The sequence below is a fragment of the Nicotiana tabacum genome, chromosome 11 (genome assembly GCF_000715075.1).
Source record: "Nicotiana tabacum cultivar K326 chromosome 11, ASM71507v2, whole genome shotgun sequence".
NCBI lineage: Eukaryota > Viridiplantae > Streptophyta > Magnoliopsida > Solanales > Solanaceae > Nicotiana > Nicotiana tabacum.
In genome coordinates, this window is record NC_134090.1 from 1,231,328 (window position 1) to 1,245,862 (window position 14,535).

The 14,535-nt window shown below is 37.3% G+C and overlaps 1 protein-coding gene and 1 pseudogene across 6 annotated transcripts; one reads left to right on the plus strand and one right to left on the minus strand.

The window, feature by feature from the left end:
- Nucleotides 1-208: 208 nt before the first annotated feature.
- On the plus strand, nucleotides 209-4,883 carry LOC107828948 (pentatricopeptide repeat-containing protein At3g51320-like). Of its 6 annotated transcripts, XM_016656347.2 has the most exons (6): nucleotides 215-2,010; nucleotides 2,703-2,769; nucleotides 3,219-3,291; nucleotides 3,510-3,668; nucleotides 3,809-3,914; nucleotides 4,239-4,883. In XM_016656347.2, the coding sequence occupies exon 1, from the start codon at nucleotides 366-368 to the stop codon at nucleotides 2,001-2,003; it is 1,638 nt and encodes a 545-aa protein (XP_016511833.2). In that variant the 5' UTR covers nucleotides 215-365; the 3' UTR covers nucleotides 2,004-2,010; nucleotides 2,703-2,769; nucleotides 3,219-3,291; nucleotides 3,510-3,668; nucleotides 3,809-3,914; nucleotides 4,239-4,883. The 6 variants fall into 6 exon arrangements, with proteins under 6 accessions (XP_075080708.1, XP_016511833.2, XP_016511835.2 ...); XM_075224607.1 differs by lacking the exon at nucleotides 3,219-3,291 and having other exon boundaries at nucleotides 209-2,010; nucleotides 3,809-3,901; XM_016656349.2 differs by lacking the exon at nucleotides 3,219-3,291.
- Nucleotides 4,884-5,200: 317 nt separating this feature from the next.
- Nucleotides 5,201-8,927, minus strand: LOC107761980 (F-box protein CPR1-like; annotated as a pseudogene).
- Nucleotides 8,928-14,535: the final 5,608 nt, after the last annotated feature.

Genomic DNA, 14,535 nt, shown 5'->3' on the forward strand with positions numbered 1-14,535 from the left:
ACTTATTGATTAAGATTCGAATAATTAGTAAGTCATAAATTCAAATACACTGAAAAACTAAAATTTAAATGATTAAGATTAATATATGAGACCTTAAGATACATTTCCATTGGGTCCATGTAATTGGGCCGTCCAAATTGAGTATTGCAAGCCCATATTCCACCTTCAAGCCCAAAAATAAAATAAAAAAACGCTTCAGAAAAATCCCCTGCCGTTCTTCTTCGTTTTTTGGCTTGTCCACCCTCCCTCTTCCCTCTTCAAATTTTACAAAGATTTCAACTTTCTTTGTAAGTACCTCTTTTGGAGTTTTGGGTATTTGCTTATAAATTCTGTTGATTTTTTTAATCCAAAAACCATAGTAATGAATGGCAGCAAGAATTTCCATTAAACACTTAATCCCATTCACAACCCCTTCTCATTTCTCTGCCACAAAACCATCGCTATTCTCTTCATATTCAGCTTCTCATCACTCCAAAACTTTGGAATTTCTGGATTCTTGTCAAAGCTTACCTCAGCTCTTTCAAATCCAAGCTCATTTGATAATCACTGGTCTTTTACAAGTACAGAACCCTTCATTTTCTTGCAGATTTTTGAATCTCTGTACTCAACATTGTAATGTTGAATATACTGCTTTGGTATTTAAATGCATTGATTTTCCTGATACTTTTTCTGTTAATACTGTTATAAAAGCTTATGTTTGTAGTTCTGTGCCACATAATGCTGTTGTGTTCTATTTCCAAAGGCTTAAAAATGGGTTCTTGCCTAATAGTTTTACGTTCCCGCCCCTCATGAGTTCTTGTGCTAAGGCGGGTAATTTGGATTTGGGTCAGAAGTGTCATGGACAATTAATGAAAAATGGTGTTGATGGAGTTTTGCATGTTCAGAATTCTTTGGTGCATTTTTATAGTTGTTGTGGATTTATTGGTCTTGCTAGACAGGTGTTTGATGAAATGCCGCAGAGGGATGCTGTGTCTTGGAACAGCATTGTGAATGGATATGTGAAAGTGGGTGAATTAGTGGTTGCTAGGCAGTTGTTTGATGCAATGCCGGTGAGGAATTTAGTTGGGTGGAATGTCATGATGAACGGGTATTTGAATTTGAATAACCCTGGGAAGTGCCTAAAGTTGTTCCGAGAAATGGCACTGAGGGGATTGAACGGGAATGATGCGACTGTAGTTATTGTGCTTACTGCTTGTGCTCGGTCAGCTCGGATGAGAGAAGGAAAATCTGTTCACGGGTGTCTTATTAAGGTATCTAAAGATTTGAATTTGATTACTAGTACGACTTTAATCCATATGTATAGTAGATGCGGAAGAGCAGAAATTGCTCGTTTAATTTTTGATCAGATGTCGGTCAAGAACATAGTCTGCTGGAATGCAATGATTTTGGGGTATTGCATTCATGGGAACCCGAAAGATGGGCTTAGTCTGTATGCAGACTTGCTGAGTAGTAGATTACAAGGTACAGAAAAAGATCATGTTAAGAACATGAAGCAAGGTGATGGGGATCTTGTGCTTCCAGATGAAATCACATTTGTGGGTGTCTTATGCGCTTGTGCCCGTGAAGGACTGTTAGCAGAAGCAAGAACACACTTTGGCGACATGAGTGATTTGTTTGGTATAAAGCCCAATTTTGCACATTATTGGTGCATGGCTAATCTTCTGGCAGATGTTGGCCTAATGCCAGAGGCAATAAAAATACTGAAGGACATACCGGCGGAGAGCAATTTACCACTGGAATCCGCATTGTGGTCTGAATTACTTGGCTCAGCCCGCTTTGGAAGGGATGTAAGTTTAGGAGAACAAATTGCAAATAAGTTGATTGAGGAAGATCCCAAGAATTTTTGGCATTATTTGTTGCTTGTCAACATATATGCTGCAGCTGGTCGTTGGGATGAAGTAGCTCAGACAAAGAAGAGGATGAAGAAGAGAGGAATAGAAAGAACACCGGGTTGCAGTTTAAAAGACTTGAAGGAAATTGTTGACAACATGACAGAGACATAAACTGCAGGTATCTTTTTGTTAATCTAACTTGAGACATCTTTTGTATGCTAACAGTCTGATAGCTTTTCAGCATGATGTGCCTGAGTAGGACGATGCTGTATAATCAGCTTCCCCACTGTTATCACTTTTGCCCTATTATTATCGGTCCTTATTACTATTGTTAATGCAGTAATGAAGCTATTTTAAGAATCGCATGATGCTGTGCTTTGATGGTCACCTGATCTTATCAGAGTCACAGTTCTTGCCGCCAGTAGCTGGTTATTTTACCTATGGAATAGTCTTTGCTTTAAAGGAAAATCCTAGTTAGATGCATGACCTCACCCTATATGTTCAATCATATGATACATGTTCATAAAGTTTGTGTCCTACTTTCTGAGAATATATCAGCTGGGAACCTCGGAAACAGTCTCCCTGCCCTTCCAAGGTAGGGGTAAGGCTGCGTTCATCCTACCCTCCTCAGACCCCACTTGTGGGATTATACTGTGTGGTTGTTGTTGTATATCAGCTGGGAACCTAAAAGTGATACTGAAGATTGCGTGTGGGCATTCCTTTCACTGTTAAACTTACTTACTTGGGTTACTTCCTTCTTTTGTTTCCGTTGTTTGGTAAACTAATTTTTATTCATCACTTAAGACATTATCATCTATTTAGGTGAAATATGTAGATATTACTGGTTAATGGTGTTTCTTTATTGTGCAGGTATTGAAACCTTTTTTTTTGTGGTACATTTTCCAAGTCGCCAGTGTTTCTACGAACAGGCGCATATGTAAGTGGCCTCTTACATGATGTAAAATTTCGTGCTATTACTTTGTTGTAGTTTTGAATGGTAAAAGATTGAAAATTTGAGTGATATTTTACTCAATTGATTTGAGCAATTTTCTTCTCTATGTTCAATAAAAAAGAAGAAATTGATTGAATTAGTTACCCTTATCATATTTATATTTTGTAAGTGATTACTTGTCCATCTGAACCCAGTTTGAGTTGCTGTCCTCAAGTAAGAGGAAGAGCAAATATACTGTGTTTTGTGGTTAATTTAACTACTAACGCCTACTCTTTTGTCAAGTGTTGCATTTGTGCTGAAAGTTCCAATTTTGAGTTTGAGTAGACTTGGGGCAAGGACTTCCATATTACAGTCTGATATCATCAAAGTTACCTTTCTCTTTTTATTTTCATTTTTTAAACTGGAGGTAATCGAACAGAGCTAGGTATAAGCAGGCTTTTAACCATTTTAGCATCAGGAATTTGAGGAGCTAGCTTATGTTGTGTTGAATGCAACATTGAAGAACCGGTTAGACCCTCTTTTAGTCTTGCCTCCTTTTTTAATCACACCAATCCTGTTAAGTAAGTAACCACTACAAGATTAATGCTTTACTATTTCTCTAAGTTAATTCACCACAATCTTGGAAATTTTGTCCCAACTCTAAATGGGTATTCCCTATCTTAGAATTCAAATTCTTTGAGCATAATTAGATATCTTACTGCTATCTTCTTTGTTTGTACATACAGCTGTCTGTACTTCTTTGATACTTTGGGCGCTAACAATGAAGAACTTTAGAATAGAATGAGTGACATGCAGCTTCGGCGGAAGCTGTTGATGGATTTATGGCATAACTCCTCGAAACTGTCCTTCCATCAGAAGGAGCTTTGTAAAAGCTAAATATCATGGTAAAGACTTAAGAGTTATGATGGATAAGTACCTTCATGCATATGTTTTCAATATATTTGTTCTTATTTGAGATGTAATAAACTGTAGATTGTTTACCTTTGAGATCTCAGGATCCTGCTTACTATTCGTTTCTTCTCAGGGAGGCTTTACTGATGATTTCTTTACACATTTAATGTCTAGTGCTGTGCCCTTGTCTGAGAATGACTCAAAGTAGAGATATGTGGTGCTCATGGTATGCTTTACTGGTAAACTCCAACTCCCTGTTTGCATCTATTGATGATGTTTTTCTGTTATAACAATTTAAAACCGCGCTAGACATGTAGAGCTCATGGTACTTCACTGAAAAACCCCATCTTCCTATTATAACAATATTAAACTATAAAACTGCGTATAAAAAACAATATTCAACTAAAAGATGTGCTTTATGATCTCAAATCTTGACTTTTGTTTGTACAGTTAGCGAACGTGCAATTAATATTGAACTTCCCTGTTGCTGTATTGTACTTGGTTAATTTTTTATAGATTTATGATTCACAAATGATGCAGTTGTGTTTTGTTACGACATGCAGGTATGGAGGCTGGGAATGACCTCTGCACCCTCTCAATGCATGGAGTCCTAATAAACCAGAATTGGCGTGTTAGGGTATAATACTAAATAGTCATCATACATACTGGTAGATTGAAGCTTTTATAGTGGCAGTCACCTTGCTCTCTTTTTGACATTGAGAGGTTATAAAGCTTTCAAGATCCTGAGCTAGCGTGGGCAAGAAAACGCCATAGCAGGGATCTGGGCATTTCGGCTGCTACCACGTTCTTGTTGCTGCTGCTGATGAAACTTGCAGCTCCTCTTTAAGCTGCATAACATATTATTGCGCTGATTGTCCTTGCTTAGTTTGACAACAGAAGAGCAAAAGATGGGTCATTAATTTCTTTTAATAAGTCAGCAATGGGCCATTCATTTATAGTCTATTAGTGAGTTACACCCATGACTGATTATTGTTGTATCTTGATACATGAGGATCGCTCTGTGTTTATCTGCAATATTCTGCAAAGTTAATTCAGTGCATATAAATATCGCAAAGTTTACATTTCCATGTAAAAATCTGTCTTTGGATGGTGTGCTTACTGGGTATATTTTGAGTTTTGACAACTCAAAATGGGGTTAACCACTTCTTTCTTAGCAATGAAATCGCTCTAGTTGATTCTCTGAGAAACTTTTTTCCCCCTCATTTAGCCATGGTAATTTTACAACTATATAATATTTGCATTGATTTCAGTTTCTTTAACTTTAAATATATAAAATTTGCTTGTTCAAATGCATGAAACGATATAAAAGTTCAGTTTTTTAATCTCATTTTGCCATGGTAATTTGCTTGTTAGAACAGAAAATTGTGGAACCTATAGTAAAATAAGAACAAATATGATTTTCAAATAGTAATTATGCTGGGGATAAATTGTGACAAAGAACGATCAAAATTTTAAAAAATAAAATAAGGGGAAGGGGACTACACGAGAGTGGCTAAAGTAGACATTACTAGTAATATTTTCCAGCATTCCTGATAACGATACAATTAAGAGGCATTTACTGATAAAGATATCCCAATAAAGTTATGAGGTACAGGGCATATGATTAAAAAACAATGAGACTAGAGATATAGTAACTTAATCCACAAAATACATTCGAATTATCTTTTTTGCAAATTTCAATTACTATGCTAGGGCCTACGGAACATTGGATGAACACACTTCATTTGAAATACTAAACGAAACCACCACGAAACACTTCAACTTCTTCAAAATAGCGATCCAATGAAATGCCTCATGTACAAATGGCAAAGGCTGCATACCTAACAACACAGTGCAAATGCCACGAGGATGTTCATCAATGCTTCTCCAGGAGCCACCTTTCAGCGTGAGAATTTCACTAGGTAATTTGCAACCACCTAAGCCATCCCGAATATGAAGGATCTTATACTCACCACTGGTTGAGTCATAACCCAATCCCAAACGAGAATCTCCCTCTGGTGGAAATTCTAGAGGGGGAAGTACTAACGATTCTCTTGTGGAGGGGTTCCACAGCAAAAGTATGGAGCTCTCATTATCCAAATTATCAGGAACCTCGATAACAACCAAGCCATCGCAATAACAATGGATTGTGCATCGCCATGGTTTAAGGTTTGAAGGGCAATCAAGTTTTTGTACCTTCTCAACCGGTTGAACTGATGATAAAGGAACACAATACATGGAAAATATGTTATCCTTAGGGCACATATGGTTAATAAGAAATTTTTGGGAATCTTGGTCATTCTTGGCATGATTGAGATGCTTCATCTTAAAGTAAGGCTCCGAGATCAATGTATTCCAAAATTTTGAAACGCATTTGAATCGAAGAAGAGACTGCACAGGTAGCCTACTGTGGTTGTCCATAAGTACTTCCTCTTGGAAGTGAGTTGCCGTGGCCTAGATAGGACAAAAAACTAGGCCAAAAAAAGAGCAATCAGACAATTTTTTTAAAAGTACTCAAATATTAGACATCTTACCAAGAGTCAGAAAAGATAAACCTGCAATTATTTCCATTTCTGCTATCTACTAACTAATAATAAAATTGAATATTTCAAGTGGAGAAAATTGAAATTACTCCGCAATTGGCAGTGGCACCAAGTAAGCAACAGATGAGCCATGTACTTCAAGAATTTCACTCATGTTTGAAGCCTTGGCTATAGTTATGGTGTCCAGTTTAACAAGATAACTCGGTGATGGCATAAAATTGGTGTGAAAATAAAAGGCATAAAGTTTTATGCCTTCACCGAGTTATCTTGTCAAACTGGACTCCACAAGATTGGTGTGAGAATAACAGTGTTTTGGATAGCGTGTGGCGACAAATAGCGACGAGGGCCCGCTTCACTGAGGCGAGAGGCGCGCAGCGAAGCGCTCGCCTTTTTTATGTGAAGCGACAATTTATACAAAAAACTAAAATATTATATATATAACTAAAAACTCAATAACAATAATAGATTAATAAATATATCAATTCACAATATGCAATTAATTCTACTCTATAACTGAAAAAGGAGGAAATTTCAGGTTTGAAGTTAGAAGTTCTCTGCCTTTGCCTCTGCAAAAACAGGGTGCAGTACTGCTGCTCAATCAAAAACAGAGCAAAAAAAAAATAAAGAGAAGATCAGAAGAAGAAGAAAGACGAAAAAATAAAACAGAGCATAAACATACTCTCTGTTTTGTTTTTTGCTACACTGATGCTTGACAAAAAACAGAGCAAAAAAAATAGAAAGAAGAAGAGAAGGTCAGAAGAAGAAGAAAAACTAAAAAAAACAGAGCAACAGACTCTCTGCTCTGCACTGTTGCTCGACAAAAAACAGAGCAAAAAAAATAGAAAGAAGAAGAGAAGAAGAAGGAAAAGGAAGAAAGAAAGAAAGAAAGAAAGGAGAAAGAAGAAGGAAGAAAGAAGAAGAAGAAGAAGAAGAAAGGAAGTCGAAGAAGAAGAGAAGCTTACCTGGGCTGGGTGGTCTTGGCTGCTCTGTTGTTAGAAGGTTGAAGAAGAAAGAAACATGAAATCGCTGCAACCCTAATGTTTTAAGTCGTTGGTCTTTTTTTTTAAAAATATCTAAGCCTTTTTCTTTCTTTATTTTCAAAAAGCAACGCCACAGCTCGCCTCTCGCTACACAGCGCCTCTCGCTACGCAGGCAGAGGCGCTCGCCTTTTACAATCGCAACGCAACAGAACCAAAATAGCGCAGGCTGCTCGCATCGCCTCGCCTCACGCTATTAGCGCTGAGGCGAGCGCTATTTATAACACTGGAGAATAAAAGGCATAAATTTCACATTGTTTTCTAGTGTGACATTATATTTATATGAATGAAGCCACTGATGTGATTTGTCAGCTTGTTGTTGTTGTTGTTTCACTGGGGCGGATGTGCTCTAAAGTTCCATGGAACTCCAGTGACTGGACGAGTTAGGAAAAAATTACAGGAAAAAATAGCATGCGTTATTCCCATTCTTCCTATTTACCACAAAACACTGCAACCATGGTTTAGGTAAGTTTCTCCACTGGGATCTAAAACATTTTGAACAATTTAAAGTGAATTAAACACGGGAATACACCTTTTAATCAGAGCAAATAAACCTACAAATAGAATCTAAGTCCAACCAATAACAATTGGACTAAATTTTAAGTAACACCCTGGATTCACCTGATCAACAATTCCAGTAATTTCTCAGATGCAAAATTGCATAACTCTAACACTAGCAAACTCTTTTCAATCACAAAAAAAAGAAGAAAAGAACTAATGAAAGAAAATTAAGCCATCGTTCCTATTTTTTCCAATGAGGATGAGAAAGAATATATAGAATTGGCGTTGTTAGCTAGCCATAATATCTTCCTTCCTTGAAAAATGTTGTCTTTAATGTTGTTAATCATAACCTCGGAAAATGTCTAACACACCAAGCATCTATTTCCCAACCAACAACAATTTAAAAACTCAATGGTAAGTAAGCAATACCACCCAGAAATCAGAACTCACCAGATCAACGTCCATTCGATCCGTGTTATCATTTGATGGCTCCACAATGCTCTTCCCTGATTTAATTTAAAAATTGTGGTTGGTTATAAAGCACAATAAAGCAGAATTTGATGAGCAGAGTTAGGAGGTAGCTGGTGAAATAGTCGAGGTGCGAGCGCGCACACACACAGCAGAAGCAGAAAGAGATACCTTTGGAGATGTGATTGAACTTTTGGGTCGCATCTTCTCCATTGCTAATAATAATTTAATTGAAAAGATTAGCTTTTTTTGTATTTGCAACGGATTTCTTCTTCTTTTGTTGACCTTTCGCCTTTTGTATCATTGGAGCAGAACTACTATTTGCTAATTTTACCTCATTCTTCTTCTTCTGCGTCATCTTTCTTTGAATGTTAGGGCTTCTCTTATTGGTAAGCTTTGATTGAAAAGACTCAGTCTTTATCGATTTGGAGATGAAAATACCGGGTCTATTTTGGATCCGGAAATGAAATGCTTGCTAGGGTTTCTCTCTCTACAATTAACTAATAACAAAATTGAATATTTCAAGTGGAAAAAACTGAAATTACTTGGCAATTGGGTGTATCTAGTTTGACAAACTAACTCAGTGAAGGCATAAATTTGTCTTTCTATTTAACACCACACCAGTGTTAAATAAACTGGTCTATAACAGTTTTAACAATTTAAGTAAAATAAAATTATACACCTTTTAGCCATAGAGAAAAGAACTCACAACTCTTTGATTAGGAGGTACTGATTTCTTCTTCTTCCGCTTTTGTGTCATCGTTAGAATTCGAAATGCTTAATGTACCAATGCCAAAGAATTCATACCACAATCCATTAAACCTTACACACAGCGAACGCCAGTAGGATATTTATCATTTTTTCTCTAGGAACCACTTTTTAGCGTGACAATTTCACTGGATATTTTGCAAGAACCACCCCCATTCAGGTCAATCTTATGGATCTTATAGTCATGACTAGTTTCGTCATATCCCAATCCAAATACACAATCCTTTAGAGAAGATTCTGGATGGGGAAGTAACTAACTTCGAGAAGAACGAACCCATCACAACAACAAAACAACATGCAAATTACTGGCTTGCATGTAGCTTGACGGGCAATCAAATTTTTGTTCATCGTCAACCACTTGAAGCGACGATAAAGAAGAACAATAGAAGTTAAACGTCATATCATCCTTATCAAAGCCCCTTTTGCAATTAAGAATTTTTGGGAATTTGGGTCATTCTCTTGGCATGAGTAAGAGGCTTCATTTTAAAGTAAGGATCAGAGACTAACACCTTCCAAAATTTTGAAACACATTTAAAACGCACAAGTAACCTGCTAAGAATGTCCATAAGTATTTCCTCTTGGAAGTGAATTGTCATGGCCTATTTAGAAAGAAAAAGCGATCAGACAATTTTCTTAAAGTATTCAGAAACTTTGACAAATAATAAAATTGAATATTTTCAAGTGAAGAAAACTGAAATTACTTGGCACTTGGGATTATCTAGTTTGACAAAATAACTCAGTGAAGGCATAAAATTGTCTTTCTATTTACCACCAAACACTGCACCAGCGTTCAGCTAAATTTTCCCACTACGGTCTAAAATAATTTATTAACAATTTAAGTAAAATTAAATTGTACACCTTTTAGCCATAGCAAACACAAACAACCCTAGCCATAGCAAACACTTATCTAGTCATGCGTTTAAGTTTACAGTGGCGTAGCCTATCATTTTTATTGCGACAGTGTTATACACTTCTTGTAATGTTGTATAATATTGTGTACCAACATTGAGTTTCGTCTTCTGCGAACTTCAACTCATAAAAAATATCATCAAATAGCTCAAATCTTCGAAAAATAGCTTCAAATTTAGGCTTAAAATTGTCCCTGCTTTTAACGAAAGTTGAGATAGAGTATGTGGTCCTTTGAATTAAATACGCGGCACTCAATAAATTTACTGACGAAAATATGTTGTCGGTCGGAAATTGGTCAAATTTGACCAACACCTGGTCATACTTGTATATAATGTACAAAAATAATTTTTTATTAAAATTTTTCCAAATTTCCAACCGAATTCGGTCGGAAAGTTTGAAATTATTATTTTGTCACGACCCGAAATTCCCACCTTTGGACCGTGATGGCGCCTAATATTTCACTTGCTAGGCAAGCCAACGTTAGAATAGTATTAACCAATTTTTAAATAATTTTTAAATTATTAATAATCCAAGAAACAAATGCGGAAGCAAAGTTTGAAATATAGTGAATAATCCATAAAAACAACGGTGTCTAAATACCATCCCAGAATTGGTGTCACAAGTGCACGAGCTTCTAGAATAAATACAAATAAAGGTCTGAATAAAATAAAGCTGTCTAGAAATAAACACACAGCTAAAGTAAAATAGAAGGGGACTTCAGAACTGCGGACGCCATGCAATTATACCTCAAGTCTCCTCTGGTAGTCGAAATCCGAGCAAATCTATGGTACGCCGCTGGGACCAACTCCGGAATCTGCACAAGAAGTGCAGAGTGTAGTATCAGTACAACCGACCCCATGTACTGGTAAGTGCTGAGCCTAACCTCGACGAAGTAGTGACGAGGCTAAGGCAGTTCACTTACATTAACCTGTACGCAATATTAATAACAACAACAAATAATAGAAATAAATCAGGTAACTCATTTATAATAATTGAAGCCACTCAACAGTCATAATCCATTATTATTTTAACCAATTCTATTACAGCGTGCAACCCACTCTCACTATATATTCACATTCAATTCTGTTGCAGCGTGCAACCCGCTCTCCCAATATATTCCTTTTAATCAAGTCTGTCGTATATTTATTTCAATCAAGTATATATAGACTTTTTAATAAGTCTGTTGTGGCGTGAAATCCGATCCCCCAATATTGACTTTTATATAAGTCTGTTGCGGCGTGCAATCCGATCCCCCCAATATTGACTTTTATATAAGTCTGTTGCGGCATGCAATCCGATCCCCCAATATTGACTTTTATATAAGTCTGTTGCGGCGTGCAACCCGATCTTCCAATATATCCATTTCAATCAATTCTGTTGCGGCGTGCAACCCGATCCTCCAATATATCCATTTACCAATTCTTATAGAAGAAATTTTCCCAATAAATGCAATAATTAATATAAAATTATAAGACAACAAGCATACAATAATTATAATTTAATTATGAAGCAAACAATGACATTTAGCAAATTATTATGGAAATCAGGGAGAAAATATTCAGTTTATTATTTAATATGCTAAATGTCAAATAACAATTAAGGCACATAATTGAAATAGTATGTAACAATTAATGCAGGAATTCAGGAATTAATATTTGACAAAGAATAGGAGAGAAATAATTATTATAATAATTAATTCATAATTTAAAATAATTTATGATTTTTCAAGTAAGCAGGCAAACAATTAATTTGACGACGTATAGACACTCGTCACCTCATCTATACGTCGTTCACATGCAATTCACATAACAAATAATTTAAGGGTTCTATTCCCTCAAGTCAAAGTTAACCACGACACTTACCTCGCTTTGCAAATTCCAATCAATTACTCAACCACAACTTTTTCTTTTAAATTTGTCTCCAAAAGTTTCAAATCTATTCACAAACAATTCGATATATTCAATACTAATTATAGGAATTAATTCCATATGAATTTATAAATTTTCTGGATAAAAATTCAAAATTTATTAAAATATTCGGCAGTAGGACCCACGTTTCAAATCCGAACACCCGTTCCGACACGAGTTCAACCATATAAAAATTGTCCAATTCCGATTTCAAATGGACCTTCAAATCTAAATTTTTCGTTTTTGGAAGATTTTAGAAAATTCTGATTTTTCTTCCATAAATTCACGGATTCATGATATAAACGAGTATGGAATCATGAAATATAATCAATATAGGATAAGGAACACTTACCCCAATATTTTTCGTGAAAAGCGCCCAAATATTCGCCTTAACCGAGCTCAAAATGACCAAAATGAGTAAAAATGTCGGACTCTTCGATATATACACTGCCCAGGCATTTCCGCACCTGCGGTTCCTGGGCTCGCACATGCGATCTCGCATCTGCGAAAGGGGGCTGCCAGGCGAGGCCTCGCACCTGCGGAGGAAAAATGCGCACCTGCGCTGCCTTCGCTTCTGCGATCATTTGGTCCGCTTCTGCGGACGCGCGGGTGCGTGCAGGTTTCTGCACCTGCGGAATTTTGCCCAGCCAAGCCCGGTCGCATCTGCGATCGAAGCCTCGCTTCTGCGAGCTCGCACCTGCGAGAAAAAATCCGCAGGTGCGATTACAACAGAAGGTAAAATACAAATTTTGCTTAAGTCCAATTCTTGATCCGATTTCAATCCGTATCACTCTCGGGTTACTCGGGACCCCGTACGAATATACCAACAAGTCCAATAACATAATACGGACTTACTCGGGGGTCTTGTATCACGTCAAACAATGCTGGAATTACAATTCACACCCCGATTCGAACTTTGAGTTTTAAACATTTCAATTTACAAATCTCGTGCCAAAACATATTAAATGAATCCGGAATGATTTCAAATTTGGCACACAAGTCATAAATGACATAATAGAGCTATTCAAATTTTCAGAATCGGATTCCAGCTCCGATATCAAAAAGTCAACCCCGTGGTCAAACTTAGAATCTTTAGCCTTTAAATTGCTAGTTCCGTTAAATGGTCATAACTTGAGTTAGGGACCTCCAAATTAAATTTCGGGCATACGCCCAAGTCCCAAATCACGATACGGAGCTACCAGAACTGTGAAAATACTGATCCGGGTCAGTTTGCTAAAAATATTAACCAAAGTCAACTCACTTGAGTTTTAAAGCTCTATTTCACATTTTAATCTATTTTTTTCACATGAAAACTTTCCGAAATTTTTTTCGGACTGCGCACGCAAGTCAAGGATGATAAATGGTGCTTTTTGAGGTCTTAGAACACAGAATTACTTATTAAATTTAAAGATGACATTTTGGGTCATCACATTCTTCACCTCTAAAACAAACGTTCGTCCTCGAACGGAGTTAGAAAAAAAACAAAATTCCTGAGCTGGTGAATAAGTGTGGATATTTACTCTGCATGTCCGACTCGGAATCCCAGGTAGATGCCTCTACCGGCTGACCTCTCCATTGCACCCGAACTGAAGGATATTTCTTTGACCTCAACTGTCGGACCTGCCGGGCTAGAATAGCCATCGGCTCCTCCTCGTAAGTCAAATCTTTGTCCAATTGGACCGAGCTGAAATCTAACACATGGGACGGATCACCATAATATTTTCGGAGCATAGACACATGGAACACCGGATGAACCACTGATAAACTAGGTGGTAATGCAAGCATGTAGGCTACTTCACCCACCCTTTCAAGAATTTCAAAGGGTCCGATATACCTAGGGCTCAACTTGCCCTTCTTTCCGAACCTCATTGCAACTTTCATAGGTGAAACTCGGAGCAATATTCTTTCTCCAACCATGAATGCAATATCACAAACTTTACGGTCGGCATAACTCTTTTGCCTAGACTGAGCTGTGCGAAGTCAATCCTGAATAATCTTGACCTTATCCAAGACATCCTGTACCAAATCGGTACCCAACAACCGAGCCTCTCCCGATTCAAACCAACCAACTGGCGATCGGCATCGCCTTCCGTATAATACCTCATATAGAGCCATCTGAATGCTCGATTGGTAGCTATTATTATAAGCAAACTCCGTGCCAAGAAATGATCCCAAGAGCCTCCAAAGTCTATAACACAAGCGCAGAGCATATCTTCCAATATCTGAATAGTGCGCTCTGACTGTCCGTCTGTCTGTGGATGAAATACTGTACTCAACTCCACCCGCATGCCTAACTCATGTTGTACAACCCTCCAAAAATGTAAGGTAAACTGCGTACCTCGATCTGAAATAATAGACACGGGCACACCGTGAAGGCGGACAATCTCACGAATGTATATTTCAGCTAACCTCTCTGAAGAATAGGTAACTGTCACTGGAATGAAATGTTCTGACTTGGTCAACCTGTCCACAATGACCCAAACTGCGTCAAAGTTTCTCAGGGTCCGTGGGAGCCCAATAACAAAATCCATAGTGATACGCTCCCACTTCCACTCAGGAATTTTTAACTTCTGAAGCAAACCACCAGGTCTCTGATGCTCGTACTTAACTTGCTGACAATTCAGACACCGAGCTACATATGCAACTATATCCTTTTTCATTCTCCTCCACCAATAATGTTGCCGCAAATCTTGATACATTTTGGCGGTACCTAGATGAATAGAATAC